The sequence below is a fragment of the Neodiprion fabricii genome, chromosome 6, assembly GCF_021155785.1.
Source record: "Neodiprion fabricii isolate iyNeoFabr1 chromosome 6, iyNeoFabr1.1, whole genome shotgun sequence".
Classification (NCBI taxonomy): Eukaryota; Metazoa; Arthropoda; class Insecta; order Hymenoptera; family Diprionidae; genus Neodiprion; species Neodiprion fabricii.
This window is the reverse complement of record NC_060244.1, coordinates 6,257,401-6,285,159: the sequence shown is the minus strand read 5'-3', so window position 1 is coordinate 6,285,159 and position 27,759 is coordinate 6,257,401. Positions and strand designations below refer to the sequence as shown.

General features: G+C 37.0%; 4 protein-coding genes across 13 annotated transcripts; 2 read left to right on the top strand and 2 right to left on the bottom strand.

Moving 5' to 3' along the window:
• Nucleotides 1–892: 892 nt before the first annotated feature.
• LOC124185842 (protein SPT2 homolog) lies at nucleotides 893–13,325 on the bottom strand. Of its 2 annotated transcripts, XM_046577000.1 has the most exons (8): nucleotides 6,529–6,599; nucleotides 6,218–6,397; nucleotides 5,834–5,980; nucleotides 5,364–5,493; nucleotides 3,621–3,778; nucleotides 2,540–3,515; nucleotides 2,161–2,373; nucleotides 893–1,863 (listed from the first exon to the last, which is right to left on the bottom strand). In XM_046577000.1, exons 2-8 carry the CDS (start codon nucleotides 6,269–6,271, stop codon nucleotides 1,778–1,780), a joined length of 1,764 nt encoding a protein of 587 aa, XP_046432956.1. In that variant the 5' UTR covers nucleotides 6,272–6,397; nucleotides 6,529–6,599; the 3' UTR covers nucleotides 893–1,777. The 2 variants fall into 2 exon arrangements, with proteins under 2 accessions (XP_046432956.1, XP_046432955.1); XM_046576999.1 differs by lacking the exons at nucleotides 6,218–6,397; nucleotides 6,529–6,599 and adding an exon at nucleotides 13,203–13,325.
• LOC124185844 (zinc transporter 1) lies at nucleotides 7,478–18,396 on the top strand. Of its 8 annotated transcripts, XM_046577008.1 has the most exons (9): nucleotides 7,585–8,038; nucleotides 8,230–8,657; nucleotides 15,049–15,255; nucleotides 15,379–15,483; nucleotides 15,570–15,871; nucleotides 15,961–16,214; nucleotides 16,620–16,798; nucleotides 16,929–17,015; nucleotides 17,290–18,396. In XM_046577008.1, exons 3-9 carry the CDS (start codon nucleotides 15,067–15,069, stop codon nucleotides 17,695–17,697), a joined length of 1,524 nt encoding a protein of 507 aa, XP_046432964.1. In that variant the 5' UTR covers nucleotides 7,585–8,038; nucleotides 8,230–8,657; nucleotides 15,049–15,066; the 3' UTR covers nucleotides 17,698–18,396. The 8 variants fall into 8 exon arrangements, with proteins under 8 accessions (XP_046432966.1, XP_046432964.1, XP_046432962.1 ...); XM_046577010.1 differs by lacking the exons at nucleotides 7,585–8,038; nucleotides 8,230–8,657 and adding an exon at nucleotides 7,478–7,491; XM_046577006.1 differs by lacking the exon at nucleotides 8,230–8,657.
• A 2,818-nt stretch (nucleotides 18,397–21,214) lies between these two features.
• Nucleotides 21,215–23,466, top strand: LOC124185846 (NADH dehydrogenase [ubiquinone] 1 alpha subcomplex subunit 9, mitochondrial). The gene is made up of 7 exons (XM_046577011.1): nucleotides 21,215–21,346; nucleotides 21,538–21,746; nucleotides 21,860–22,153; nucleotides 22,244–22,410; nucleotides 22,523–22,651; nucleotides 22,729–22,915; nucleotides 23,016–23,466. Exons 1-7 carry the CDS (start codon nucleotides 21,307–21,309, stop codon nucleotides 23,202–23,204), a joined length of 1,215 nt encoding a protein of 404 aa, XP_046432967.1. The 5' UTR covers nucleotides 21,215–21,306; the 3' UTR covers nucleotides 23,205–23,466.
• A 1,035-nt stretch (nucleotides 23,467–24,501) lies between these two features.
• Nucleotides 24,502–27,164, bottom strand: LOC124185847 (immunoglobulin superfamily member 10-like). Of its 2 annotated transcripts, none has more exons than XM_046577013.1 (3): nucleotides 26,863–27,164; nucleotides 26,192–26,317; nucleotides 24,502–26,072 (listed from the first exon to the last, which is right to left on the bottom strand). In XM_046577013.1, the coding sequence occupies exons 1-3, from the start codon at nucleotides 26,878–26,880 to the stop codon at nucleotides 25,011–25,013; spliced, it is 1,206 nt and encodes a 401-aa protein (XP_046432969.1). In that variant the 5' UTR covers nucleotides 26,881–27,164; the 3' UTR covers nucleotides 24,502–25,010. The 2 variants fall into 2 exon arrangements, with proteins under 2 accessions (XP_046432969.1, XP_046432970.1); XM_046577014.1 differs by lacking the exon at nucleotides 26,863–27,164 and adding an exon at nucleotides 26,434–26,848.
• Between the last annotated feature and the right edge of the window lie 595 nt (nucleotides 27,165–27,759).

Sequence of the window (27,759 nt, the reverse complement as noted above, 5' to 3'; positions counted from 1 at the left end):
AATAGTTGAGTAGAGCTGGAATATATTACACAACATGTGTGACTCAGTGGGGGATATAAAAATAACCAAAACGAGGAAAACGATTTGTGTTTTACTCAGACAACTTTTTTCTGAAGAAAAACAATAACAACCAATTAATAAACGCCGTCGTAAATCGTGTCAATCGTATTATTATCTCTATGTATAAAAATCATGAGAATCGTTATTTAATTAATTTGGTGCTCGCGTTCGATTGAACTTTGTCATATGGGAATTTCTTTCACCTTATCTTATGATTAAAATTTACAGAATATAAAGCAATGTTAATTTATTGTCGAAATATCGAAATAATATTTTTATATCAAACTTTGAGAAAGTTCCGGACTTTACAATTTTAAAAGCTCGGGATTACCACGGCGCGTGTTACGTTTACTTATACTTAGGCAAAATTCATTAAGCTGAATCATTGTTACCATCGTAAATAAAAAAAATATCACATCAAATTATTTCATTTTATTTAAATTTAATTTCTTCTCTTTGTAGTTCTTAAGCGAAATAAGAATTCTTCTTTACCTTTATCCTCTACCAATGGTAACTCAGATTCCTCACCGGCTTAAAAAAAAAACAAGCAGCGTTTTATTAGCTCCGGCTGAATTTCAAATCTATTGCATTATTTATTTAAATTATCCGCACTTCGACCAATTAATGATAGAATATAATGATAAATTCAAATCAACCATTGTTCCAGGCATATACCGGTAGCAAAAAATAGCAGAGTCTATCGCTTCGATAAACTTTTTTTAACGCACTTTTCGCGAGACTTAAATGAGTCTCTTGATACAAATTTGACGATTTAAATACATTGTATGACATTAACGTGTACCGATAATTATAAATATATCTTTTACACTTGTTAATTCAGAAATTTTATTATAGCCAACAATCAAGCGGTCAGTTTTACAAGAAAAAAACTCAAAACGCAATTAAAATTTTACTATGCCGTAAATAAAATAATATGTTTAATATAAAACGAACAAAATAAAAAATAACAATCAACAACGGCACTTTAAGTTGCCAAAACGAGAATGAGATAGTGAAGAGAGAAGAGAATACAAAAAAGCAAAACTGTTATTCGAGGAAAGATTATTTCTTCGACTAAGCTTGTACAAAATCGATTAAATCCCTTATTTAGTATATAAGTCTTGGCACTTTGACGATTTTTGTTTAAAGTATTTGATTGATTTCATTCTACCACAACAATTAATTGTTATACCTGTATGTTTGCTGTAGCATTTTCAAATTTTCAACTATGCAACAATCGTGTAAGCAAATTGTGTCGGGTATTTTTATCATTATTGTCTTACTGTTGGATAATTTTTTTTTTTCTATCCTTTTTAAATTTAAAATATTTTCGTTGGCTGTGAGGAATGCAAAGAGAAAATCTTGTACACGTGAGAATCGATTTAGTAGATCATTGAATACTATTGTCTAGTTTATACAATATAACCGTGATGTACTATATAACGTATAAATTTCACATTCATCAACGTCTTTTTTATATACAACACACGCAAATCAATTCACATCCTGGATGTTCATAAATATATGTTTATCTGTAACATACTACGAGATATATTATAATATGTATGTAAAGGTTTTTTGACTGCTTTCAATCCGCCTCATCATCACACTTCCGAATCATAAAATAATGGAATAATTTACTATTACGAAAATATTTCGTCATACGTATAATCAATAATTATCAACAGCCTTCAACGCCGCTCCTTTTTCATTTCCATTATTTTGGCTTCTTATTTTTAACCAATGCCTTCTTTTTCTTCTCAAGCGCCTCCATTCGTATATCTTCCAAGTCTTCCATAATGCCTGAAAATTTTCACGCAATGTCTAACACGAGCAAAACTGTTCAGATAAAAAATGGATGAAGAAATAAAAATTCCTGAAACCATCCAACAACCACGTGTTTGCACGCGGGAAAATCTACATCGATAAAAGTTTGAAGAATTAGCAACGAAACAAAGTAATTAAAAACTGCTAACAGACAGTTCATATTTGTATGGAAAATGATCAACGAGGCTCGATATATTAAGAACAGGCTATGACTACTAGCTATATGCAAATCTGTTAGAGGAGCAGAATATTTCACAGATTTAGGGTTATTACCAATTTTTGTAGAAACGTATTCTTCCTTGAGCTGCTGAGCAAAATTGCTTTCCATACCAGCGTCGTCTTCGTCAAGATCCCTGTATTTACTTTTGTCATATCCGAATATCTCGCTAATATATTTACTATAATCTTCCGCCCCGTCCCCCGGCCCATCATCAATAAAATCATCCAACTCTGAATCGTGCTCAGAATCGTCATCGTAAATGCGTCCTGCGGTGGGAAAGGAATTGCAAAAGAATAGATTACACTACGGTCAAAAAGGTAAGATATGAGTGTTTAAAATATCATTTTCGAAGATAGCGGTCAGATGGAGCTTAAAATAAAACCAAAAGTCCAACCAATGTCACAAGTCAAACTAGAAGAAAGACTATCTCACGTTTCTTGACCACGGGTTTCCGTTTCACATCCTTTGGAGGGAATTGCTTGGGCCTCGCAGGTCTGACATCAGGTGGTGGAAACTGTCTAGACTTGATATCAGCAGGAAGGAATTGTCGTGGTTTTGCGTCGGGTTTGAGAGCCTGTCTAAGTTTGGAATCTTTTCCAGATAACTTTTGTTCAGGAACTTTCGATTTACTCGACGATCCGTTCACAGTTTTTTCCTCCACTCTTTTAACTTTGCCAAGTGCCAGCTTTTTCTTCTCCTCTTCTATACTGCGACGCATTTCCTCGAGCAATTTCTTTTCAGCTTCGATTTTCTTGCGCTCTTCGATCAGCTTGTCTTTTTCCGAAGGCTTACTTTCTCTCTCTGAAGGCTTATTACTACTGCTATGATTACCGACTCTATCACTGAGTGCAGACGGTTTCTTGGGAATAGTACCTATGGGCGGCTTATGCGTCAAGGTATTTTTCTCCGTAACGCTAGAACTCGGTACACTTTTTGTACCGTTTAATTTGGGAATTCTATTAACTGCGGGTTTGGCAGTCTTACCAGAATTTACTGGAGAGTGAGAATTTTTCGAATTTTCATTCATACGATCTCGCTGCTCTTTTCTCTCCCGCCATTCCTTTTCCTTGAGATGTTCCCTCATCTGTTTTTTGGTCATCAATCTTTCAGGTTCTTCAATTTTCGTCGGTTTCGGTTTCGTCTCTAATACAATGGGCTCATGCTGTTTTTTTTCAGCTATCTGTAGGAGTTGCATGAAATCCATCGGCGGAGGTAGTGGTCTTTTCTTAGGCCTCGGTTTTTCGTCTCTTTCCTTTTCAGGCACTGTTGTTCTTTCCTTTTCCTGTTTAGAATCTGGTTCAGGAATCGGTAACTCTTTCTCACCACTCGTAACCTGAGATCTTCGTTTTCGTTTATGACCCGAGGAATCCTCTATTTCTTGTTGTTTCAGTGCTTGTTTTACTCTGTCCTGTCAGATTGATTGACCAGTTTTTACCAAACACAAATCACAAAAAGGGAACAGAAATTTAGTGAACATAAATATCGAACGTTTAATCTTTGTTTTTTTACTTACCTTAGTAGTCGCGATATCCTTAACGGTTTTCTTTCCACTTTCGGAAAACAATGGTTTTTCTTGTGGCAGATTTTTATACTTGTTCATAAGCTGATTGTAAAAAGCCGAAGCCTCCTGAGATACGTAACCATAATCATCCTCATCCGGCTGAGAAGGGCCTATAATTAATTAAATATAGTCTAAAGTTCAGCACTTCCTTCTCAAAAGCATTGCACTATATCGAACTTGCTACTACGATAACAGCTGTTAAGAGTTTATTGCCAAAAACTTAAGCTTCAAGAATCTACAATCACCTTAAGATTGACATTTTCCAGCCCAAATATTTTACCGTCAATCCAAAAGATTCCAAGAGGTAGTGCTTCTAATCACATTGTTACACAACAACCGGTTATTCTGAACGCATCACCTTCTCTCAAAATTATTTCAATATTCTCTATTGGTACTCGACTCGACTTGCTCAAAGTTTAAGTCAACGAACTATAAAATACTTATAGAGAAAACGTGCAAGAGCAAGCAATCTTAGAATATTTACACGATATGGGAATATGAACTTTTATCGCACATTGCATGAAATTTCGACACTGGTTAACTTAAAGCAGCAAATAGTCATATGTACGTCCAATACAGTAAACACCAAACGTTAATTCAGTTCAAATATTTTGAAAAAACAAAGCAAAAGACAAAAGTTACTAGTTGAAGTCCTACGTGTGTTACAAAGCAAGTACAGATGACGAAAACGAAATTGAATTTCAACTGTAATGACATTATACGATGGTAAAAACAACCGAGACGAATGCTATAAATCGATTGTTTGTTTTCGTGTGACAAAAATTTACCGGGGGTTTCGAGAAAATAAAATTCACAAGAAACAAAAGAATGGACGACTGTTAATAGTAAGCAATTAGTTGTATTGAGTTTCTGTTCTCAGGGATGATAGAAATGGGATGGCGGAAGAAAATTGATACTTCAAACCCTCTACACTACTCTAAAATTAGTTATCTGACCTTAATATATCCCTCAGAATCCTCTCTCCGCTGTGTAAAATCCAGCAAATCATTTCTTTCTGGTTGATGCAATTATGGGTGGTGGGTTTATTCATTTGTATCACTTTCACTATAATTCGTTTATTACCTGTGGGCAAAAACGTTGCCCGTTACGTGTGAATAATGTAGGAAACAATACTAAAAAGTTTTTACTACAATTATTTCCAAGCTTGTAATTTCTTGTGCTTTTGTTTTTTATTTCCCCTTTCTTTTTTGTCTCTCTTTCTTTTCACTAACTAGATGTTAGAAACATACCTCTTGGAAACTCATTTCGGTACAAATACAGCTCTTAAGATCAATATTACCTCAATAGAGAGAAAATTCATTCGTCAATTCACAATCGGTAACGTTTAATGCATTTTGTGCTTTTACACATAATTTGAAGTGATATTAATCAACAGATTGTTTAAACTATGTGACTCTGCTGGCCAAAAATTTAGAATATAGGAAGACTTGTTCACCTGGTATACATTACAGGTCAATTATAGCAATGAGCTGTAAAATTAATTATCAGCTACGAATCATACTAAATTTGTAATTCGAGCAATAAGCAGTGCCGAAAATTCTGTCATAAAATGTGTGCAATCACACATTATCTCATTTTCATTCGTTTTTGCGTTAACTTTTTTCTTTGGATTTCCCCATCAGTAAGGCTATCAATTACTACATCGCAATACAACACAATAGCGTTATATCATACCTGCCATAGTAACGGCCGTGTTGTCATTATCAATAGCGTCTGCAAGTACAGATTTATTAGCAGCTTTACAGACTTTTAAATGCTTATTGATTCTACTCTGAGCCTTGTGATCTCGTAACGCTAAAAGATTCTGAAACGAAGCAAAAGAATAAAACATCGAGTATTAGAAAAATTTCACAATTATAGATGATCAGACATGCTGCTACATATTTCAATTATTGACGATACAAGGTGGAAAACTATTGAAAACATGACAAGTGCAACAAATATGCACATACTTTTGTACTTTTCTCAATAATCATAGCTACTGTAATATTATCAAAACGACAAAAGAAAACAAAGGTTCATTTTCTTCTTTCACTTGACCGATAAGCCGTATGGTCAAAGACAACCATTGGTATGAGTGACGGCAAATCTCGCAACGATAAGACTCTTTGTGAAGAATATGACAGAAAATGATATCGGTATACCTCTTTTCTCTTTTTAGCATCTAAAGCCTTCTGTCGTTCCTCCTCCTCTTTCTTGGCGAGAAACTTTTTAATATTAGACGATAAATTGCTCGACGACTTGGACTGTTTTTTGGGCGGCGTGAACTTTGTCTGATAACAGGCGACCGGCTGTAAATACAGCATATTGATAATTAGCCGATTGGTAGCATTAATTGGGTTGAGAAGAGTAAGTAATAGAATTTGTTGAAAAAAAAGGTAAGCAATCGTTAATGATTAATCAGGGAATCTAGATCGACGATGGGAAGGGAGAGAAGGTGGGAGGCAGGATTGTGTGGATATTTCAGAGTCTAACCACCAACAGTGAACGATATAATTCCGAGTTACATATGTACGCAAAACGGATACCTGTTTTCCACCTTCGTTCTTTTGCGCTACATTCAACAATGTTCCGAAATCCATTTTCCTTTGCGCTTATACGTGGAAAAATATCCGCAAATACGATACTTCACTGGGTTAATTTCTCCAACGTCTGAACAATCAATTGTATCGCGTACAAGAACGGCGATTACTTGATTTGAACATTATCTGAAACCACCGAAAGATTTCACTGAGTCTTATTTCGCTTCCGATTATTATTATTAGCGCCGTTGCTCGCTACTTGCGATGAACCGTTTATTTATTTTGTTTTTCTCAGATTCTTTTTCTCGTCTTCTCACCTTACACTTCGGCCATCTTCCATACGGGTGCAAAGCAAACTGCTGCAGAAAGCGAATGCGGAAACATCGCGAAATAAAAGTGACTGAGCCATAGACATACAAGAAATGTCTAGACTGTCGATGATTTGGTAACGCTCTCTGGCACACAATAGGTTTACGAAACTTATTTGCAGGGTACTCGATCGGTAGGCGTATGTCGGTAACCGTCCAACACTCTGCCGTATTTAGCATGACGGAACCAATGGATGTTCGTAATTTGTTCCGTTTTGGAATTTTTAAATTTGGCAGACATTCAGACCTATCGAGATTGTTTCTACGCTGAAAAATGGATCAGAATCGTCCTCTCGTATATCACAATAATCCTTGCAAGAATTGGCTATTACTTTTCACATTCGAGGCGATCGAGACAATACGCCTGAAGGTCGGGCAACCTAACTTACACGTCGGTAATAGGATTGCAGCCGTTATACCAATTAATTTGACTTGATCGTCCGAAAATATGCATATACGTAAGATCAGAAAATAAAAGTATTCTTCGTAAAACATCACTAAAGTAGTGATCTATGTAATCTCTAATGAGAATTCGATTTTAACATACTATATACAACGCTCAGAACCTCCGAATTAAGCAATATAATAAACATTAGTCCTAAAACTGACCATTCTATAGTATAATACTTGAGTAAAAGATAATGAAATTAATGTAATCTTCACAACAGGCGTTTTTTCTGTCTCTGGTTGTTTGTTGCACGATTTCGCAATTCGATAATTTCGGATTAATTTTATGCTGAAATCTCTTAACTCCCTTATTCTTTCTATTACTTCCTTTTTTATACATATGGAACTCTCGTCCGCTGAGCACCCATTGAGAAAATAACTGCGACAAGGGGGTCTCGCTTTTGCATGCTGATGAAATATAACAGCCCGAATTATCATCCAGCTTATCGCCTACTATGTACAACGGTTAGTAGAGATCGCATCATACGATGATGATCGAGGATAAGCCGCGTGTATCTAGGGAAGTAAGAGGAGGTTGTCGCTCTGAATCATTCTTCAGTCTACCGTGAGCACCGCCAGAGTGAAATAGATCCGTAGATCTGTGCTTCCACGCTCGGGAGCACGAGGCTTGCAACATACATGTGATAAACATATCGATGCAAAACATTGGAAAGCGAACGGCGATATAAACCCGCGTCTTGTTTTAATACAGACTCTTGTTCAAACGTTTCTTTCCGCGATCTATTTTTATTCAAGTCTGCAGAGAAACTCAAAAATTTCTAGTCTATCCAATGTAAGAAAAACGTGCAACAGCAATGTCAGTTTGAAAAGTGTGACAGTGAGGATAGTTTGAATAATAAATTTTTTTTGTCTTGTTTCGTCCTGCGGTGGATAATTGCTTAAACTTCAGTTTAAAACGAAAGCAGCTATCGCATAAATGCGTACGCGTTTGATCACGGAAACGATCGTCGATCGTGCGTAAAAATCCATCCGTATGATTCGAATCCACACGGTACGAAAGTCGAACTATACAAAAATCTCAACATACATAAATCATGAACTGGAATAACAATTTGAATTCTCATCACCACACGCAACGCGAATGACGTTTATGAAGTTTATTCACTACCTGTTATTCCACAGCAGCTCCACACTACACAATTTACAGTTATACGGTGAAATTTGTTTTTCTAATCTACGCAGGTACATGTCACGATGCTGCAGCATGAGCAGCAGCAGTGCCGATTCAACGAAATATCAAGAGTAATAATATGCTGAAAACTAGTGCGAAACCTCAACCCATTTTCGTATTTTATAAGAATAAATTCATAATAACAAAGTAGATAAGAATCTGCGCTGGACAATGAAGGTAAAAGGATGAAGAAACACGAGATACCGGTACCTATACTATACTCATTGAGATACCGTTGATAAACGAGATAACTAGAATAGTGGCGACCGCTTTTTTTCTCCTCGCTACCATTTCAATCGGATCGAGTACCAGTGCGGGAACTTGTAAGCTCCTATCAAGAGCTGCGAAGCTGCAACACGTTGCGTTGCGGACATCCCAAAGAAGCAAAGTAACTCGATCGAGACGTACTGCAATACCAGCTCGCGAGGTGGACAAAAAGGTACTGCTGTGACTTTCGATCTACATCACTTGCCCGTAAACATTATTACCATGCACGATTATTACACCCATGGATACAATGAAGCGAATCGTTTGACAATACAACTGATTAATTGTTGCGATTATATCGAGTTGTGTCAAAGATTGTCAACACTAAGATTTTGGACGCATTATTTCGCATTATTTCGCGACTTTAGAAACGTCTGAAATTTAGTAAACCGTAAAATAAAACGAGAGATATTCATATTTTGAGATCATAGTTCCTTTAGACGTTATAAAATTGAAAATAAAATAGATTCTTTCCAATCTATCGTCACGATAACGTTACTAACTTCAATATCGTAATTCGAGAACGTTCCTTCGTCGCATCAATATTTAACTACAATTAAACGCACCGGTAATAAATTCTAAAAGCTGCAGTTTCGTTTCGTTTGTACGATTTATAATAACAAGAATGAAGAAAAACTTTCGTCAGCCTCTCAGACAGACATTTTAACAGTCGAAACTGTTGGCCGAACTGCACAACTCTACTAGTCTCCGCACTACGCAATCAACTCCATAAGTGCCAATCTAAAGCCATTTGATGATTTAAGCCCGGATATTCACAACCAACGCCGGGACAATTAGAGCTATATATACTTCGTACCTATTGCACGCATAGGTGTAGGTATAAGCACGTCCGTACAAAGAGACGCGATGAATACAGAGTTGCATTGCATACAACCTATAGTCGTGATTTATAAAACGTCGCGTCAATCTGTCGTCCCAATGTTCTGCACCTTTATGCTAATTCAATAAGATGATTACCGTAGCAGCGAGATGATCCGTCGCAGTGTACAAGTACAGTGTAGTGAACTGTAATCAAGGATTTGCACGACTATGAAATAATAATTACACCGATTTGCAACGAGAACAGCTACAACCTTGATCTTCTGCTAATGACAACATACTTCGTGTCATCGGATGGGTGGAAGAAGGTTTTGTTTCGGCTTCGCCGTGGAAAAGCTAAGACAACACCACGTTCTTCCTCCCAGCCGACGATACGAGACGCTGCACATATCTGTGCAACCCGTATGTATAATATATAACAATCAGTTCAAAGTGTGGAATTATTATATGTGATCTTACGACATGAATGTCCTGCATGTAATATTATGATTTAGTTAATGATTGGAGACATTCGTTTACAACGTGACGTGAACTCTGACTAGGTGCTTGGTTTTTGTGAGTAACGCAACTTGTTTCCGATCTTGAAATCTCATTTCTTGCTCAATTTTTAAAACGAATCAATTTAATTGTCAGATTACAATGGTGGCAAAATGGCATTTTTTAATAATATTATACGCTTTGTAAATATATGAGGCTGAAGTTAAGAACGTTAACGTAACGAAACGTTATACAGGGGGAAAAATTACTATTTTGCAGGTTTATACAGTGACTTTATAGTAGGCAAGTTTTCAACATATGAATACATTTCTCCTTATTACGATTTATTGAATTTCAATTTTTTTGAACGTTCCTGCAATAAATTTTGAAATAACGATTTTTCGCTATCATTACAATAGTATTACTGACTTCAGTCTCATTTGAAAATTGATAACCAACTGCCTGACATGAATCTTAATTAATTGGATTAACGAAGAGAATAATGAGCTCATTGTTAGATGAATTTGTACACAATATCGTTTCAAGTTCAAAGGAACCCATGTAGAAAAATGCCGCCTCGCCCTTTGACCCGCGAGTTATCATACCGGGTTTAACAACCAGAACAAGTTCAAGTTTTTACAATTATAATCGTACACTGCATGTGACGACGTTTGCCTCTCGACATATTATACGGCTCCCGATATAGTAATCGCTACATTCTATAATACTTGTAATTTTACTTAATTCGATGTACAACGTGATACATCGACTATTTCAACACCGCATATAGAATAATATCACGGAAACGGGCTTTTCAATCGAACACGTTACCGCACAGGTCTAATAAACAAACAAAGAATCAAACGATCGGGAATTGTGGTTCTTGATCAAATAAGACCACAATTTTGATAACGCTTTCGACAATAGCACTCGTATAATAAAACAGACATAACACGTACGTACCTACTGCGTTATAATTCTTCACGGTTTTCGGTTTGTTAACACGTCCGTCCTTTTGTTCGTACGAATACGGTGCCATACGCTCAACTCTGAATAGGTATACATGCAGAAAGACACGCACAGAAACGTGGTTGGGTCTGCAGTAACGATGGTGAAATTATTAAACTACATATGATACTGGAAGTATGAGCTTGTATGAATGAACATGACGCGTCGCACTGCGGGATGTAACAGCTATTACACAATTATTTTCCGAAAGATTTGAAAATTATAATAAAATTATACACGTATGTACAACATGTTTGTGATACTGTGCCCGTCATGACCGTGAAATCGGAAGCAAAAAATTCCGCGATATTATCGAAGAGCGGATTGTATCAGGTACAATATAATAAAATATAACCTTCGGATAAATTCAAGATAAATAATAATTGTAATCAGTTTACTGGTGATTTTCAATCAATAAGTTCACGATGTATAATCAATTGGGACACGTCCTTGCGCGATTATTGTACGTATATTACACAAATTAGAAAAACGGACATCCTTTGGCTACGGATGTAGTTAAGATGCAACCAGCTAATTCCTGCCTGAGCGCATGGAATCGAACGGTTTACTTTTTTCTTTTTTTTTTTCTACCAGTAACGTACCCTGCGTACTTAATCGAATGCGTGTGTTTGTTATTTGCATTATGTCTGTATAGATATACAACTATTGACTAAAGTAAACAGTTTTTCTCAGCTTAGGGTATATAAGGGTACATCAAGTCTCGTACTTCGGACCCTCTTCGCCTCGTTGCGGTCTGTGACGCACAAATATTTCCGTGTATGGTACACAAAATATGCAACAGCTTAGACGATTCATGGCTTGCAAACCCAACGATTCTTCAAAAGTTCACGATTATTTTCGATAATTTTTATTTAAATCCGCGTTACACATTATTTGTATGTAACACATCATTGTTTAAACTTTTAAACCCGAGCGGCGGTGGATGCGAGTTAATGTGCAGTTGTGTGTAACGTAGATACGGCAGGATGCAGGCGTCATTTAATCAAACGACGTTTAGGAAATGATTTGTTAGTTCGTTTGTTTGAAAAGACAACGCTGGAATAGCTGGAACAGCGACTTATTGTCAGTTTGTCGTTATTCCTTCGAGTCACGCATTGTTGTGCCGAGTGCACCTTTGAAACAAGATAGTATTCAATGGTTTTTGGCGTCGCTGATTACGAATCTGAAACCAGATTTCAAAAATTCAAAACGGCGAATTCAATGTGGCGTACGAAAATTTCAAATTTTATAGAATACGGTAAAAAAACTCTATGCAAGGATTTTCGGGTCGCTGATTGGATTCGCCATACCGAACTTCTAAAATCAGCTTTCAGATTCGTAATCGGCGACCTCGAAAACTTATAATTGATGCAAAACATGTATATATGTAGAAGAGTAACTTTCTCGGAAATGAACTGTTCCTTAAATTTTCAAGAATTTTTTCAATCAATTTGTTTCTATAAAAAATAATTTACATTATTTCACAGCAATTGCTCTCGTGTACTGAAAATCTATCAATATACTATCAGAAATATAAAAAATCCAGCAAAGAAATATGTTGCACAGTTCTCAAAATATCCAAAAAAATGGATATAAAATAGATGGTAAGAATGTTTATACACCACTACGACTGAAAGGGTTATATTATTGGGCAAAGCGTATGATACATAAAAAATATTCATCGGATAGTTACTATTGTGGTAGTTAGTGAGAGGGGGAGAGAGATGGGGGAGGGGCAATACTCGAAAGATAGCCGAGTTCGAGGTAATATCGGTTTGAACGATGACAACTTTTACAACGGTTTAACAGAAGCAATACCGAACACAAGGGATTTGCATCGTCGAGGTTCGAGTATGTTCTGAATTTTTCGCGAGTATAAAAAAATAACGTAACAACAAATAATAGTGAAAGTAAAGTGACAAACGGAAGTGAAAGATTTTTCAAACAATTAATCGCATAACTCCATTACCGTATTAAAATTTGACTGTGGAATAATCTAGCGGTAAGTTGGTATATTTATATGGAATGTAAATTGTGATCCAATTAATTATATTAACATACAACGACATTCACATTCGTGAAGCTGTCGTTTTTCATTATTTACGTGTTTAACAAAGAATATCGGTGAGAAATTTTAGCCGATTGAAAATATAATTGTAACGATACAAATGCGTTAAAAACATGAATTGCATTCGGTACAACGGAGTTAAGAAGAAGATGAATATAAGAAACGTGTAAGAATTGACCCAAAATTTGAGAAAAAAAGACACGCGCACACACACGCAGAGTCAATATCGCGGAGCATTGGACTCGTGCGATGATTTATTAGTCAAAGAAACAACAGCGGAAACACGTGAGGTATAATTCTTAGAGTCAATATTATCATACTTACATGACCAGGATAATAGTTCTGTTGTGAATGGCGAAAGTAATCGTAGAAAGACGGAGAAAGAAAATTACAATTGCGGTAAGTTGCAGAAATGTGCACGGCGGTCGTCATTTGCGGCGATAATTCGACTCATGGTTGCATATTTCCATGTAAAACCATGTATTATATGTAGGTATATGCTGGATAAGCAGTTGTATTGTATGTGTTGAACACGGAGAAAAGAGAAAATTCGTAATTATAGGTATGTGCAGCGATTGCGTAGTTGGGATGTTTGATCGATCTTCGAGGGTGCAGTCGAGCATGGTTTTTTTTTTCACCTTTAATTTCTTGCAGGTAAAAATAACCCTGTTGAAGTTAGTAACGTTACCATACCGTAACGATTCGTGGTGAAGAAAAAGCGTTATTTCGAAATTTTGGAACTGTTCGAATTTTAGTAAATCATAATAAAAGAAAACATACTTATATTTTGCGATCTTAGTTCCTTCAAAATCATTGTAAAAATATGAAAATAGTGATTTTTTACCAATGTTTCGTTACGATAAGGTTACCAACTTCGATCTCGTTAAAAATATGCATTTTATCATACGTATTTCTGTATCGTTTATAATAAATGTTTTTCGAACAAACAAAATTTCGGTTTCGTTCGATACAATACACTTGTACATATAATCGCACACGTATGTATACATAATATGCGAGTATAAATTATTTCGCATCACATGTACATTTACATATTGCACGTTGCGTGTTAAAACTTCGAGAAAGCGACATCTTTCCCACGCACACGACTTTTGTACTTTTGAATGTACATCTACCAGTTTTTCGCACCGTTTTCTCACTCACCGTGCGAATCGCCTGCTTTAACATTTCATATAAACGCTCATCGTTACAGTCGACACTTAACGACGCCCACCTCGTCAACTCTCGACGACAAATTGTACCTATCCTACTTTCGAATTTAATTAAAACAGAAAATTGAAACTAATCGGTTGGTCTACTTGGATTAACTAATTCGATCGGTTTGGTGTGGAATGCCTCACATACAGGCAGTTCCGTAAATCCAATCGGTTGATTATCGCAAGCGTATAACTGTCATCGTAATTACATATCACGACGGTTGTATCCACTGATAGAAAAATTAGCATTGACAACGATTGGCAAATGATATCGCGATTTACATGCATTCCAGAAGACGTCTGTATATACCTGTATATAAAATATACGTATAATATAAATAGTACAGAGAGAGTATAAGTGATATACCTATTACGCATAAAAGCTTCAGCTTACTAGAAATCTGTCTCCGAGAGGAAAGAAAATGAATATATGTAACAGACTCGAACATGCAATATTATTACGCCCGAGAATTACGCGATTATTCGAAAAGGTTCGAAATTTGAGAGTATTTAGCAAGAAAAAATCCGGGGATAACGCGTTGATACGATGATTTGACACACGTGGCAAATGCGTGTCATTGTCTCTATTTCAATCCGGAGTTAGAGAGTGGGGAGTGTAGAAACACCCACGTGCTCGTAAGACAACACAAATTTATAACAACGATGTGTTGTATTATTAGAAAATCTTGGCGCCTTGAAATCCCCACCTGCCTATACTGAGAGAGAAAATATCCTCTCTTTAACACGCATATGTATGATGAATAAGTTACGGTATAGTTGGCTGATAGAAGTAATCAGCTGTGTTCGAAGCGCGAATTTTTCAAACTAACGTCGAACTCTTTAATCATTCGCAGAGCGTCGTCTCATTTGATCTTCATCAACTCGTTTGACCGGCTATTTGATCTTCGATTTTTGCAATTGATTTACATTTTTATTTGTTATTTTATCTGTAGAATCATCACAGAATAACGATGGCGGTGAAGGAGTGGTTCCGAAAGCTGCAACCTGTGCAAATCTACCTGGTATTATTCTTCACGACGGCCTTCGTGATCGTCGAGTTAATCGTGAGCCATTTCACCCACGGATTGACACTTCTTGTGAACACCTATTACATGCTATGCAACATCATCGCGCTAATCGGCTGCATCGCGTCGATAAAAGTAAGCCGAGCAATGTGTTATTAATACATATTTTAAACGTATCGATTGATTCGAGTTACCCGGAAATGGCTAGTGTCGAATTAATTGTAAAAATAGTTTCATTCGAGACGCATTTTTATATAGTACAGCAATCGCGAGAACAGCAACGACGAGGAAGAAAATTCGGCGGTCGCTATCTCGGGGGAAAATTCTACCGGTTCAGTGCCGTCGTTGTCGGCGAAAGTGAAGGTGAGTGTGATATTGTTTTTAAGGATATACGCCGGATACGTCGAACAAGGTACTCGGCGTGTTTCAACTTTTTGCAAATAATTCAGCATGAATCGCGATCGGAGCAAAGACTGAAGAACACTTTCGGCTGGGCGAGGATAAACATCCTGACAATGCTCGTCTGCTGCGTGTGCCTGGGCTCGTTTTGCTTCTCGGAGCTGGTCGAGTCTGTTCAAACTTTGTTGCACATCGATCACTTGGACGCTCTGCACCAGCCACTTACGGTATTCGGCATCGGAGCGGTGGGAATTCTGCTGAATGCATTTTGCTACATCATGATCGGTGGATACACGTTTTACCACGGAAGTTCGCTTCAGGTCACGAAGAACGGCGATGTGATAATGAAAAAGTAGGCAATCGTCAAACCCGAGTCCCCAATCTGTGTGTCGATGATAGAAAACGATCGTTTCGATAAACCGCGTGCGGAAATTTTTGCAGAAAAATCGCCCCAGCTTCCATTCCGGCGGGCGAGCAGCGATTAGCTTCGTCTGAAACGCGAAACTGTACAACGGCAATCAGGTTCCCAGGAAGACCAGGATTCCGGGGTATTTTTAGAGACGTGCTTGGCTGCGTTTTCGTTATGATCGACTCGCTAGCCGTCTACTACACGGATCCCTACGTGGGCAAATTTATAGATCCGATAATCGCCATCGTGTCGTCGACCTCTCTTTTATTTCTCAGCTATCCGTACAGTGAGTATACCTAGGTAATCGATGCGAAATTTAACCGAGGGGTGTTTCACCGAAGCGATTGAGGCGTCGATATCATTCGAAATCACTCTGAAATCAGTGATATTAAAATAAAATTCTGCATTAGTGGTCATCAAGGCAATCATTGATAGTCATGAGAACTTGTTTAGGATTACAGTAATCTCTTCGTAATCTTAAGAAATGACGTGAAATTTTAGCAATCATGATAAGTCGCGTAATCGAAGTATAATTTATAATCCCTCTACAAAATGTAAGTCATCGTGGTATTAATTTTTACTCCGGTGAAGCGCCCCTTGAATTCAACATTTTTTCTTCTTCTTCCTATTTTCTCACAGATTTTTTAGGGCACTCAACGATCGTGTGTTTTTCTTTTTCTTATTTCCACAGTGAAGGCATCCGGCCTGATTTTGTTGCAAACAATACCAAATCACATTGACATAAAATCGCTGAAGAAGGAACTGCTAGAAGCTTTTCCCGGGATAGTGAACGTCCATGATTTACACGTATGGCAGTTGACGGGTGATAAAATAATATCTACGGCCCACATAATATTCATCGATCCAACGGCAAGTTACATTACTTACAATGAAAACGTCCCCAGATTTTATATTCGCATTGGGAATGACTGATAAGCTTTCATAATTTGACGAAAGTTTAATATGATTTAATTTAAATATCGAATCTTTGATTTTACAGATGTACGCATGTATCAGACACGAAGTGACCGAATTTTTCGTAGAAATGGGAATAACGCAGGTTACAATTCAACCGGAATTTCAAAAAGTAAAAAATCTATTAACATAATCATATTTTTATAACATTATAACATCCTCATGTTCTCCAAGACGATTCCGAAACATTGAAATAAAAATAACCGACTTTCAACTTCGGTATATCCTTCAACTAGTTGAATTTGCAAAATAGTTTTATCATTGCTGTATTCCAAAGTTGCGTATTGACGAGTTTATTGCCTCTAAAAATGCATTGTTACAATAGCGTTACCAACTTCAATCTGATTCTTTTCGACATCGGCATAATACGTGAATCAAAATTTCAGGTGAAACCAGAGGTGAAGAAGATCGACTGTCTGATCAAATGTCGAGGTGAAAATTGCAGCCTGTCTCAGTGTTGCTCGAAAGATATATCACTCGACAGCGACTCCGGCCATCCAACGAGCACAAACCGTCAGGGGATACACAGGAGGTTTGAAATGGAAAAAATCGTCCCAGACTCACAGCCGATAAGCTTGAAACGATTTACCCCCCACACTGCCGAATATTCCTGCGAATCTAGTCAGACGGTGGTGATTAGAAATGAAGCAGATTCGGCAAATGTTGAGGAAATTTCAGAAGATATAACGAACACGAGCAAAGCAGTCGTGGAAAAGGATACATGCAATGTTGATATCGAAGACACAATGGTACTTCCATCAGTTTCCGAAAACTGTACAAGTGGATTTGCGTAATAATACCGAAGAAGTAATGGTTTCATTATTTTTCATTTCTTTCGTTTATTCAAAAAGTCTGATTTTCACGAAGACTCGATCAAACGGGAGTTGCAAACCGCGCCTAGAAGAGATGGATGAGTGAAATTATGAGCAATTGATGAGCGAAATCGCTGACTTGTTTGTACATTTGATGATAAATCTGCAAACGCATGACGGATCAGTTTTTCAGTTGTTAGCAACGGGTCGAACTGCCTGATTTCGAATAAGGATTGACATATATATTGTGCAAAAAATTGCGTTACACAAACTTTCGGACGATACATTGTGCAATGGAAGTTAATTCCATAAGTGAGCGGAGCTAAACTAATAAGCCTTGAATTGCAACGTATCACGTACATCATCTAAGCATTAAACCTACCTTCCTACCTACGTGAATATTTTTTTTTGAATCATAGACTAAGTGAAATTTTATTCTGTAAAAAGGAAGCGAATTGATAGTTCAAAAATATAATGACCTTTTTGATTCTAATGTATGTTTGAAGTTTCACTTTATAAAACTCACAAACGCCTTGTATTGCAAACATCTCAACTCATAGTGGGATTTTTTCCCAGGACGTTTACGATTAAGTAACGGTCGACGGATTTTAATTCGAACGGCTAGAGATGAAAGTGTTCCTTAACGGTGTGAATAATAAAGTATTATTTATTAATTTTTAACAAGCTGGCTATTCGATTGACTGTTTTTACTGGGAAATGAAGATTAGCTACAAATCGTTATTATTGTTCCGGTACGTGTATAATGAAATGCAATATGTTACTAAAATAAGTTGGCATAGCAATGCGATTTTTGATGAAAAATATTTTTCATAATGTACACACTTACATAAAATTCTTCACACAAAATTGCACGTGTTCGTAATCTTGAAGCTCACTGAATTTTCTGTCGTTCAGTCACATTTTGGTGTACATACAAAAATCACTTCCGACAGTTGCAGGGCTAAAAGACATCTTTGAAAATATGACGTAGAATAATACTTCACCATAGTTTTTTAATCGCAAGAAATATTCTGTGCAGCAACATCGTCAACAAATTCACCAAGTTTCGATTTCATTACGGCACTGAATTTCCACGGTATAAGCTAGTCTCATCATCAGAACCGTGGAGTAGCAAGTCCGCGCGCTAATATCGGGGTTAAACCTCAAAGGTAAATATCGGACTTTCAAAACGATAACGAGAAAATGCATAACCAATGACCGACTATGCACAGAGACGCGTAAAAGCCGCAATAAACATATACAAATTAATATTCATAAGTATTTTACACATATATCTAATTGATATCACAAGTGTTCATTTAACAAAGATTTGTAGATACGGTAACCGCAAAATGAATTCTGAAGGACTTGTCCCAATAATGAAGATCATTCCGGGTATTTAAATCACCGATATGAACAGAATCTTTTCGACTCACTGCCTCCGTTCAGAACAAATCAGATAATTCTCGAGGCATTGATTAATTATTGGAACATTCAAATTTCACGTGACAATACCAAATGAAGGAATCTCTCTTCATAATAGTCAATAAATATATATACATGTATAAATAAATAACAGTGTTCAAAGTATATTTTACAACTTTTAACAGTTGAGAAAGTTGAAATAATTGATTCTACAAATAGACGAAAGGAAAGGACACAGTAAGAAATGTGTTCGGTGGTGTGGTGGCCGGCAATCTTCTTCGACGTGACGTTTTCAGGCGCAAACAGGTGAGTATATGCATGTGTAACGGTATATGACGCATGCATGAGTACGATATACATACATTAAATTTCTAAATGCGAAATGTACTACGGCAAGGTATATTAGGCATGCATGTACATATAACGACTTTACTAATCCCTGAGCTATAAATGTAGACACATCATCGTGTTTTCGTATCATTGCTGCCTCGCCACAAGACAGTAAATACGGAAGGGGCAGATGTAAGTATTACAATACTCGCTTTGCCAATAGTAGACCATTTCGTGAACTGAAAGAGTGTCGAGGTACAAAACGCATGCGAAGCTCACCGATCGCCCAACGCCTACAGGATGTTGACCCGCCTCCCTCCGCTGCAACTGCAGTTGCATTCCGAGAGGAAGTCTTCTTTTCACTGTAACACTGCACACGCACTTGTCGCAAATGTCGTATTGCAGTAATTTATTATTCCGCGAAACGAATGCCGCGAAACATTGATTAAAAGCAGAAAAAATTCATCGAATATAACGAGAAATTTGGCGGAACGTACATTGATTAGGTTTTGTGATGGTTAGTCATCGAACTCACATTAACTTCTAGCACTAAACACGGTGAATGATTAAGATACGCCCTCAATGTCACTCGCACTTATATTCCAATCGACATCGAGGGTTTCGCTGGGTAGAAAAACAAGTGCACAGTAATTTCGAAACAATTTGCACAGAATCACGAGATATAACTCACTTGTTGTTCAGCACTTAACGTCACACGCCATGTTAAACATATTCAATCACGTATCATATACAATTAAATAAATCGATCAGGCAATAATTATTACATCCACGCAAGATCTTCAAAATCAAGTGATCGAATCTCTGATGACAAGAAGTACGTACGTAACTCACGCGTCGACGCTCCAGAAATAACTGCCAAATACTACCCGTCTTCAGAGTCTTCAGTCCCGGAAATACATCACCAGCGTTTGTCACATGCGGTGCCGAAACAAACAATTGACCTTGAGACACACTCCTTTGTAAAAAAACTTGGCACTAAACGACTGAATCATGTAATTATAGGCCTTAGGAACGAACATACACTGCCGAATGCGTTATAAGCCGGGCATTGAAACGCATGTTCAAGCTGCCGGACCTGCTGCCACAGCAGAACTGACTAATGCACAACTTTAAAAGTGATTGTTTGACGCCTGACGTAATAGTAAGGCTAGATTTTCACGGGCAGCAAAATGCTGGGACACTGCAACGGTTGGATGCCAATTAGCTCTCTCTTATCTCGTCTTTTCGTGATACCCGGCAATAATAACCCCGTTCGGAACAAGTCGCAACCGAGGATCTCTAATCACAACTACGAACTCACCATTTGCAAGTGAATATAACAGAAATCAGTTCCACTGATGAATCACGTGATCAACTGACGAGCGCTTGTCAAGCCACGATTTGCGAATAATACGAATCTTGACATTTTGAATTTGAAGTAGAAACATGATAAATGATAAAATAGTTATTTACCGAATGCAGGGTAGACTTTTATCTTTGGGTACAACACTTTTGTTTGTTGTTTCTGAAGAATAATTGCTTGAGAGAAAAGAGATTATTCCTTTTTTCCCTTTAAATGTTTAATTTTTAGACCTCATCGTTGGTCAACTTATAACCTGCCTAAACAACAGAACGGCGACATTGACGTGAGCATAGATACGGATCACACGACAGAAAGTCTACAGAGCTTTGCATCGCAGAGATCAGAGCTCGTGCCACCAGGTGGCGTAGAGTGGATATTCTGATTCGAGATTTGCCGTGAACACGCATCTGTGAGTTAATCTATTGCTTACGCATTCACCGGTTGGATTATCTTCCAACCTCAAAAAGTGAACGATGGCTGCTTTGATACCAAAAAGTAGTTTTCGAATCGCAAGTAAGGTTTGCAATAACAACATTACGATTAAATTCTGCACCGGGCCATACGAACCTTTACTTTTTTTCGCTCTGTTTCTCACCATGCGCCTTTCTTCAGTTACCAACCAGCTAGAATGCTGCTCAATTACATAACTAATAACAATTTTGTTGTCCATATCGACTGAACAACTATTACTGTTATTTGCACAGAACGACAAACGGTACGCTCTACCAGCGTCGCTGTACAGATTTGCTGCTACTCTGATTCTCCAAGGTTGATAAAAAATGACAATCCAGCTTCTTTCAAACGCGGTACCGGAGGGCGCAGCTCGTTCAATGGCATCGTCTGCACAGTCTTTGGCTGCACAGGATTCCTCGGTCGTTATGTCTGCAATAAGCTTGGAAAGATAGGCACCCAGGTACAAGTTTGCCCGACACAAGTGCTGTTCCATTTGTTTATCTAGAAAATAAAGATACTCTATCGCTGAAACAAATTTCCATGGATTTAGTTCTCATCTCTATCACTTTGTAGATGATTCTTCCTTATCGCGGAGATGAATATGATGTCAAGCGACTAAAAGTTACGGGCGACTTAGGCCAAGTCTTGTTTCACCCATTTCATCTGCGTGATGAAGATTCTATACGGAAATGTATTAAGTATTCGAATGTTGTGATTAATTTAATTGGTCGTGAGTGGGAAATGAAAAACTTCAAATATGATGACGTAAATGTGGAAGGAGCCAGGCGACTTGCACGGCTTGCCAAAGAGGCGGGTGTTGAGCGTTTCATTCACCTGTCTGCTCTGAATGCCAGTTTAAATCCTACGGTATACCTTAATTTTACTCTCCGCTACCAGTTATTTCTGTCTTTCTGTTTCATTTCTTGCAAAAAGACTTTTATTTCTATCATTCGCTAGCCTATCGTACTGAGTCGGGGTTCTCGATTTCACAAGTCGAAGGCAGAAGGTGAACTTGCCGTCAAAGAAGAATTTCCTGGAGCTACCATTATCCGACCTTCGGCTGTTTATGGACAAGAAGATCGTTTCATCAAATATTATATTCATCCTCTGAGATCATGCTTGAGGTGAAATTATTTGTATGGGCTACCTTACAACTAATCTGGGTGGATATAATCTGTTTTTGTATTCTCTAAATAATTATACATTTAATTATCTACTGTGAAACCTTTATTACAGATCATTACCTCTGTGGAAGAAAGGAGAAGCGACTGAAAAACAACCAGTTGCGGTATCTGATGTTGCAGCTGGTATAGTAGCGGCAATTAGAGATCCTAATTCTGTTGGAAAAACTTATCAATTTGTTGGGTATGTTAATCATTGTGAAAACGCACAGAATTCAAAAATGGAATTGATTACATGAACTATATCTTTTAACCTTTCAGACCAAAGCGGTATCAACTATCGGAACTGCTTGATTGGATGTTTGCAGTAATGAGAAAAGATAAATCATGGGGATATTCCAGATACGATTTGCGTTATGACCCATTTTTCATGGCCAGAATATACGCTAATGAACTTCTCAGTCCTAGTTACCCGTTCGGAAACTTGCATTGGGAGCAAATAGAAATAGTGGGTATAAACTTGGATTATTGACAGATTTCTATCTATCATCAACGCTCCGATAATTTAGTTATTCCTTTTCACAAAAATGACTAATCGTCACTTTCAGGAACATACTAGTGACAAACTAATCCAGGGTTTACCAGATTTAGAAGACCTTGGAATAACACCTACTGAAATGGAAGATCAAGTACCTTGGGAAGTGAAGCCTTATGTAGCATATCCGTACTACAAGCCCGAAATTGGAGAATTCCCAACACCAGATCCACCTAAAACGATTCCAATTCAATTTGCTTAGAATTGAGTCATTGATCATTAGTGAATGTAAATTACAAAATACAATACAGTGTTAGTACCTATATAAAATTCTTCTATGCTTATTTACATCAGAGGATTTCTAACCAACGCGTTTTGTATAGGGTATGTATAGTAAATTGAAATTTCCCTGTGGTCAATGAGCTACAGTTGCAATTATTTTATTTATCAAGAACTACATTGTAAAGTCGTATAAATGAAAATTACACTTGTTAATATTCAATAAAATACAATGCTTAATCAAACGGTAGACGACTCGTACCAACGTAAGCAGGCAACCAGTAATTTGACACTTTTTACCATGAGTTTAAAAAAAATTCATTCACAGAATATACGTTCACATTAACTTTTTAGATAAGCACTGATTTAACGTGCAACTATAATTCGAAATTGAGAAATCACTTCTGCCTGTATGAAATTTGAACTCGATTAAAGACAACGTGAATTAAATCGAGGTAGAATGACTTAACTATGAGCAATGATTGTTATTCGGTAATTACGCGATTTATAACTTGAGCTTGTATCAGTATCTCCGTGGTTGATACTAGAAACGAATAAACGACATGGTATATGCTTTACATAGATATGGATACAGGATATTCATTATAGTTATTGGTAATAGACTCATAATATATACAAAAAATTAATAACACGTAAAACAACGGTAATCAAACAAAACTCTTCATCAGAGGTTATCGTAAAAATGAAGAACTTTTCATAGTTAAGAATAGTTATTGAGCACTCACATATATCATTCAATTTCCACAATACTTTTCCCCAAAAATTACCAATAATAATGATCAAAGTGCAGTACTATATATTTTGGCATAAAAATAGCTAAACTGCAATAACACTGTGACACGCTAGAACATTATGTATTGATGATATTCCTTTGATTTCCGATTACTGAGTGGAAATTAAATTGAGTTTATTAGTACATAATGAGTTTGAACTTTAATTGACTTATTTCTTAAACTTATATCTTACTATGTCAGAAGAGAATATGACAGTTACTACTTTATCTTATACTACTTTTAGTACACCTTTTTATGTAACCAGAATTGTTGCAAATTGCATGAACAATGTACACGTAAACACATATTTGTCAATGATTATTCTGATTGAAAGCAGACAGTTTTCTCAAGAAGCACGGAAAGGGTTAACTTATAGTCTTGCAACTAAGCTTTCTACCTGATATGACTCTGGTAATTGTACCAAGTTCTGATGAAAACATTTATTTACAATTTGGCACAATTTCAATCACCACAATATGCAATTTGTGCTGGTCGATTGACTACATTTTTTGGAATACCTCGAATTTCGCTGTATGGAGTAATTGTAAGCGATCGCTGTGATTGCAATGCTTTTGAGAAATATGAATGAATTAAAATGGGTATTAAAAATATTTAATCATTACCAATTATTGAAGCTCACACTTATCGTTAGTTAAGTTCTCGCCAGTCTTAAATAATCGTTACAAATTTGTAAGATAACTTATTTTATATCTTTAGTAAGTTTACTTAGGAATGGACAGTGCCAAAATTTATATCTAGTTGGCAAGTGGACTGCCAATATTTTGACTGATTTTCAGCTCTGTCTAAAAGGGTACAATACTATCACAATTAATTTCATTTACTTTCTGGACATTGGATAAATTCCTAGCTTATACATATCTGCAAGAAATTTCAATATTTCTATACTTAAAGTCTTCTTTTTTTTTTCTTAGAAAATGTGAACTTTGATAAGGTTAGCTTAAAAAGCGGATTGCTGAAGCATAGAAAGTAACTTTCTATAAAAATGTAGTAAATGCTAGTATCGTCGTAATTTGGAATGGTATCGATATTGATAATGTAAATTCCGCCCCAGAATCTAAATTACCTTTAACTACTTTGTCGTGGCATTTTGCAATGATTTCTGAATCAACGAAACTCATTAACTTACCATTGTACTCAATTGGGGAAATGCAATAATTGTGTTTCTGGAATTCAGTGGTAGAATTGGTGGCAAAATCACTTTCCAGAATATCGTGTATCTGGCAATCGCATGGAAAGTGATTGTCGATCGCGCTTATAGTATTAATGTCCAACAAAGTGTCACCTGTTCGAGGTGCTTCTAAAATGTGGTTACCATGGAATCTCAATACATTGATAGCGAGATCAGATGTTAAATAAAGCTGTTCGATAACATCGATTTTGTTTTTCAAAATATTGAGATTATTTACATGACTCAGCCCAGAGAACGCATCTTTCCTTACGACGCCAAGATCACTCTCCTGAATGTTAATTACATGAACAAAGCTCAGCCCTCTGAACGTGAACGGCATTAAACTGGATAAATCCATAAAAGTTAATTTGAGTAAACCAACGTGTTGCAATCCGCTGAACGCATCGGGTTCAATGACTCGAATACCAGACGGAAAAATTAAATGATCGACGTTAGTGAGGCCAGAAAACGCATTGCTCTGAATAGAGTGCAGCGGATTATTACTCAATAGAATTAATTTAATGTTGGAAGTCCCAGCAAAGGAATATCCTTCGATATACTTTATCTTGTTGTGAGCTAAAAATAAAAGTGTGACATTTTGCAGGGCGGCAAAAGAAAATTGACCTATAAATCCTAATGGGGTGTGCTGAATGGACAGTTCTCGCATCTTATTCAGACCACGAAAAGCAAAGGGCTTTATCGAAGAGATATTATTTCCATCCAAGCTCAGCTTACGCAAACCTCGAAGCCCAGAAAAAGCGTCACTTTTTATTATTGGAAAATCATTCTTGGTAAGAGAAAGATCCTCGACTGTTGGCGGTAATTGAAGCGTAGGGATTTCCACCAAGCCGCCTGTGTTGCAAAGCACCTGCCAAATTTCAGTTCAAGTTAAAAATAGATTCTCATTTTGAAATTATTCGTTGCTCTAGCATTAGCATTCATCGAAGTACAATAATCAAATGTTCCACAACTATTTGTCATCATTACCTGGGTTGGTGATAGGCAGATGCATTCCGCAGGGCAGTTCGTCGATCCATTCGATACCGTCGTCTCCTCTTGCATAGCGAGCGGAAAGCTCACTAATGCCAGGCATAGCGAGTAACGCATAAATATCTGCACAAAAAGAAGGAATTTGAATCAATATCATGAGGCAAGAATACACTGAAGTGTATTCGTTTTTTTCACAGCTTGTTGCAGTGTGGGTATCAATTTGAATGAACATTTATTACCAGAAAGTTTTATAATTGGTAGCATAATACACTGATCCGGTACTATATATTAATTGCTGATAATAATATTTGTTGTTTACTTCTTTCTTCTAATATTCTCACGATATCATCGTGACAAAAATTCAATGAGGTCAATGAGATCCTTGAGTATGTGTACCAATATTTTTATATCCTCTTTTTTTCTCATATGAATAAAATTAATTCCAGCTACGTTATATTATATGTAATACATTACTCATATTTAAAAACACAACTGGGATCGAGTAAGTTCTGAATTGAAAGGTTGGTTTGATTATTTGTATATATAATTTGAGTTTTAATCAAGTGTTAAAGAGCGCCGGCGATGTATTGGTAAAAGCGGTAAAATCTAAAATCCGTAAAATCAGTATTATAATATAACTAAGCATGCTAAGGGTATATTATATGTACCTGCGCGCCCCAATCCATTAATTCCGATTTCTTCGATAACGCGCATGCCTTTGCATCAGGGGTTCAGTGATTGCAGACTGGGATATCTAGCAGTGATAATATATTTTTATAGGAAATCGCAAAATCGTATCTTCAGGAGTCGTACTTAAGACGAGTGATTGCAGAGGCGTTAGCCAGTCGTCGGACTGGATCAACTGTGGAAACTGTTGGCCTCGATTCGGCTCTGCTCAAATTACCCCTGAGCTTAATGATCAGGAGCGATTTCCAGCCGCGCCTACACAACCCCGGCTGCACACCGGCTCTGCTTTATTTCGCTTTACCTTCGTCGTTGTGCGCAAGCTCATAATTATTCGCCCTGTTCATGCAGTAATGCTAAATGTCACTTAATTAGCGAATCAAGCTGCATACGTTTAACTTGTACTATATTAGACATCATAAATTTCCTACGCAACAGCTATCATGGATGTTTAATTTCAACATCGCGGCGTCAATCGTACAGCACGCTTAGGTCGATATTACAAGTTTTTCCTAATGCGGTGCTTGCGGAAAATATAAACTAGTCGTGACCATTTTACGATCATCACACCCGATATGGAGCTCTGAATGTAGAATTTTTATACTATTTTTCACGCAAGGGATATTCGTATCATGTCTGGATACTACAGCGTCAATCGTCATCGGTACTAAAGGTCTGAAATCAAATACTCGGAAAACAGCCATCACGTCGTGATATAACGATGCTGCAGTGTAAATAAAGGTATATCCATACATTAGGGTGATCCTTACTTAGGATGTTGATGATTTTTTTTCGCATCACCCCCCAAATCAACTATAAATAATTCCAAAACAATTTCATAATTCTTTCAGATTTTTATATCAATTCTAAGCCGTGCCTGT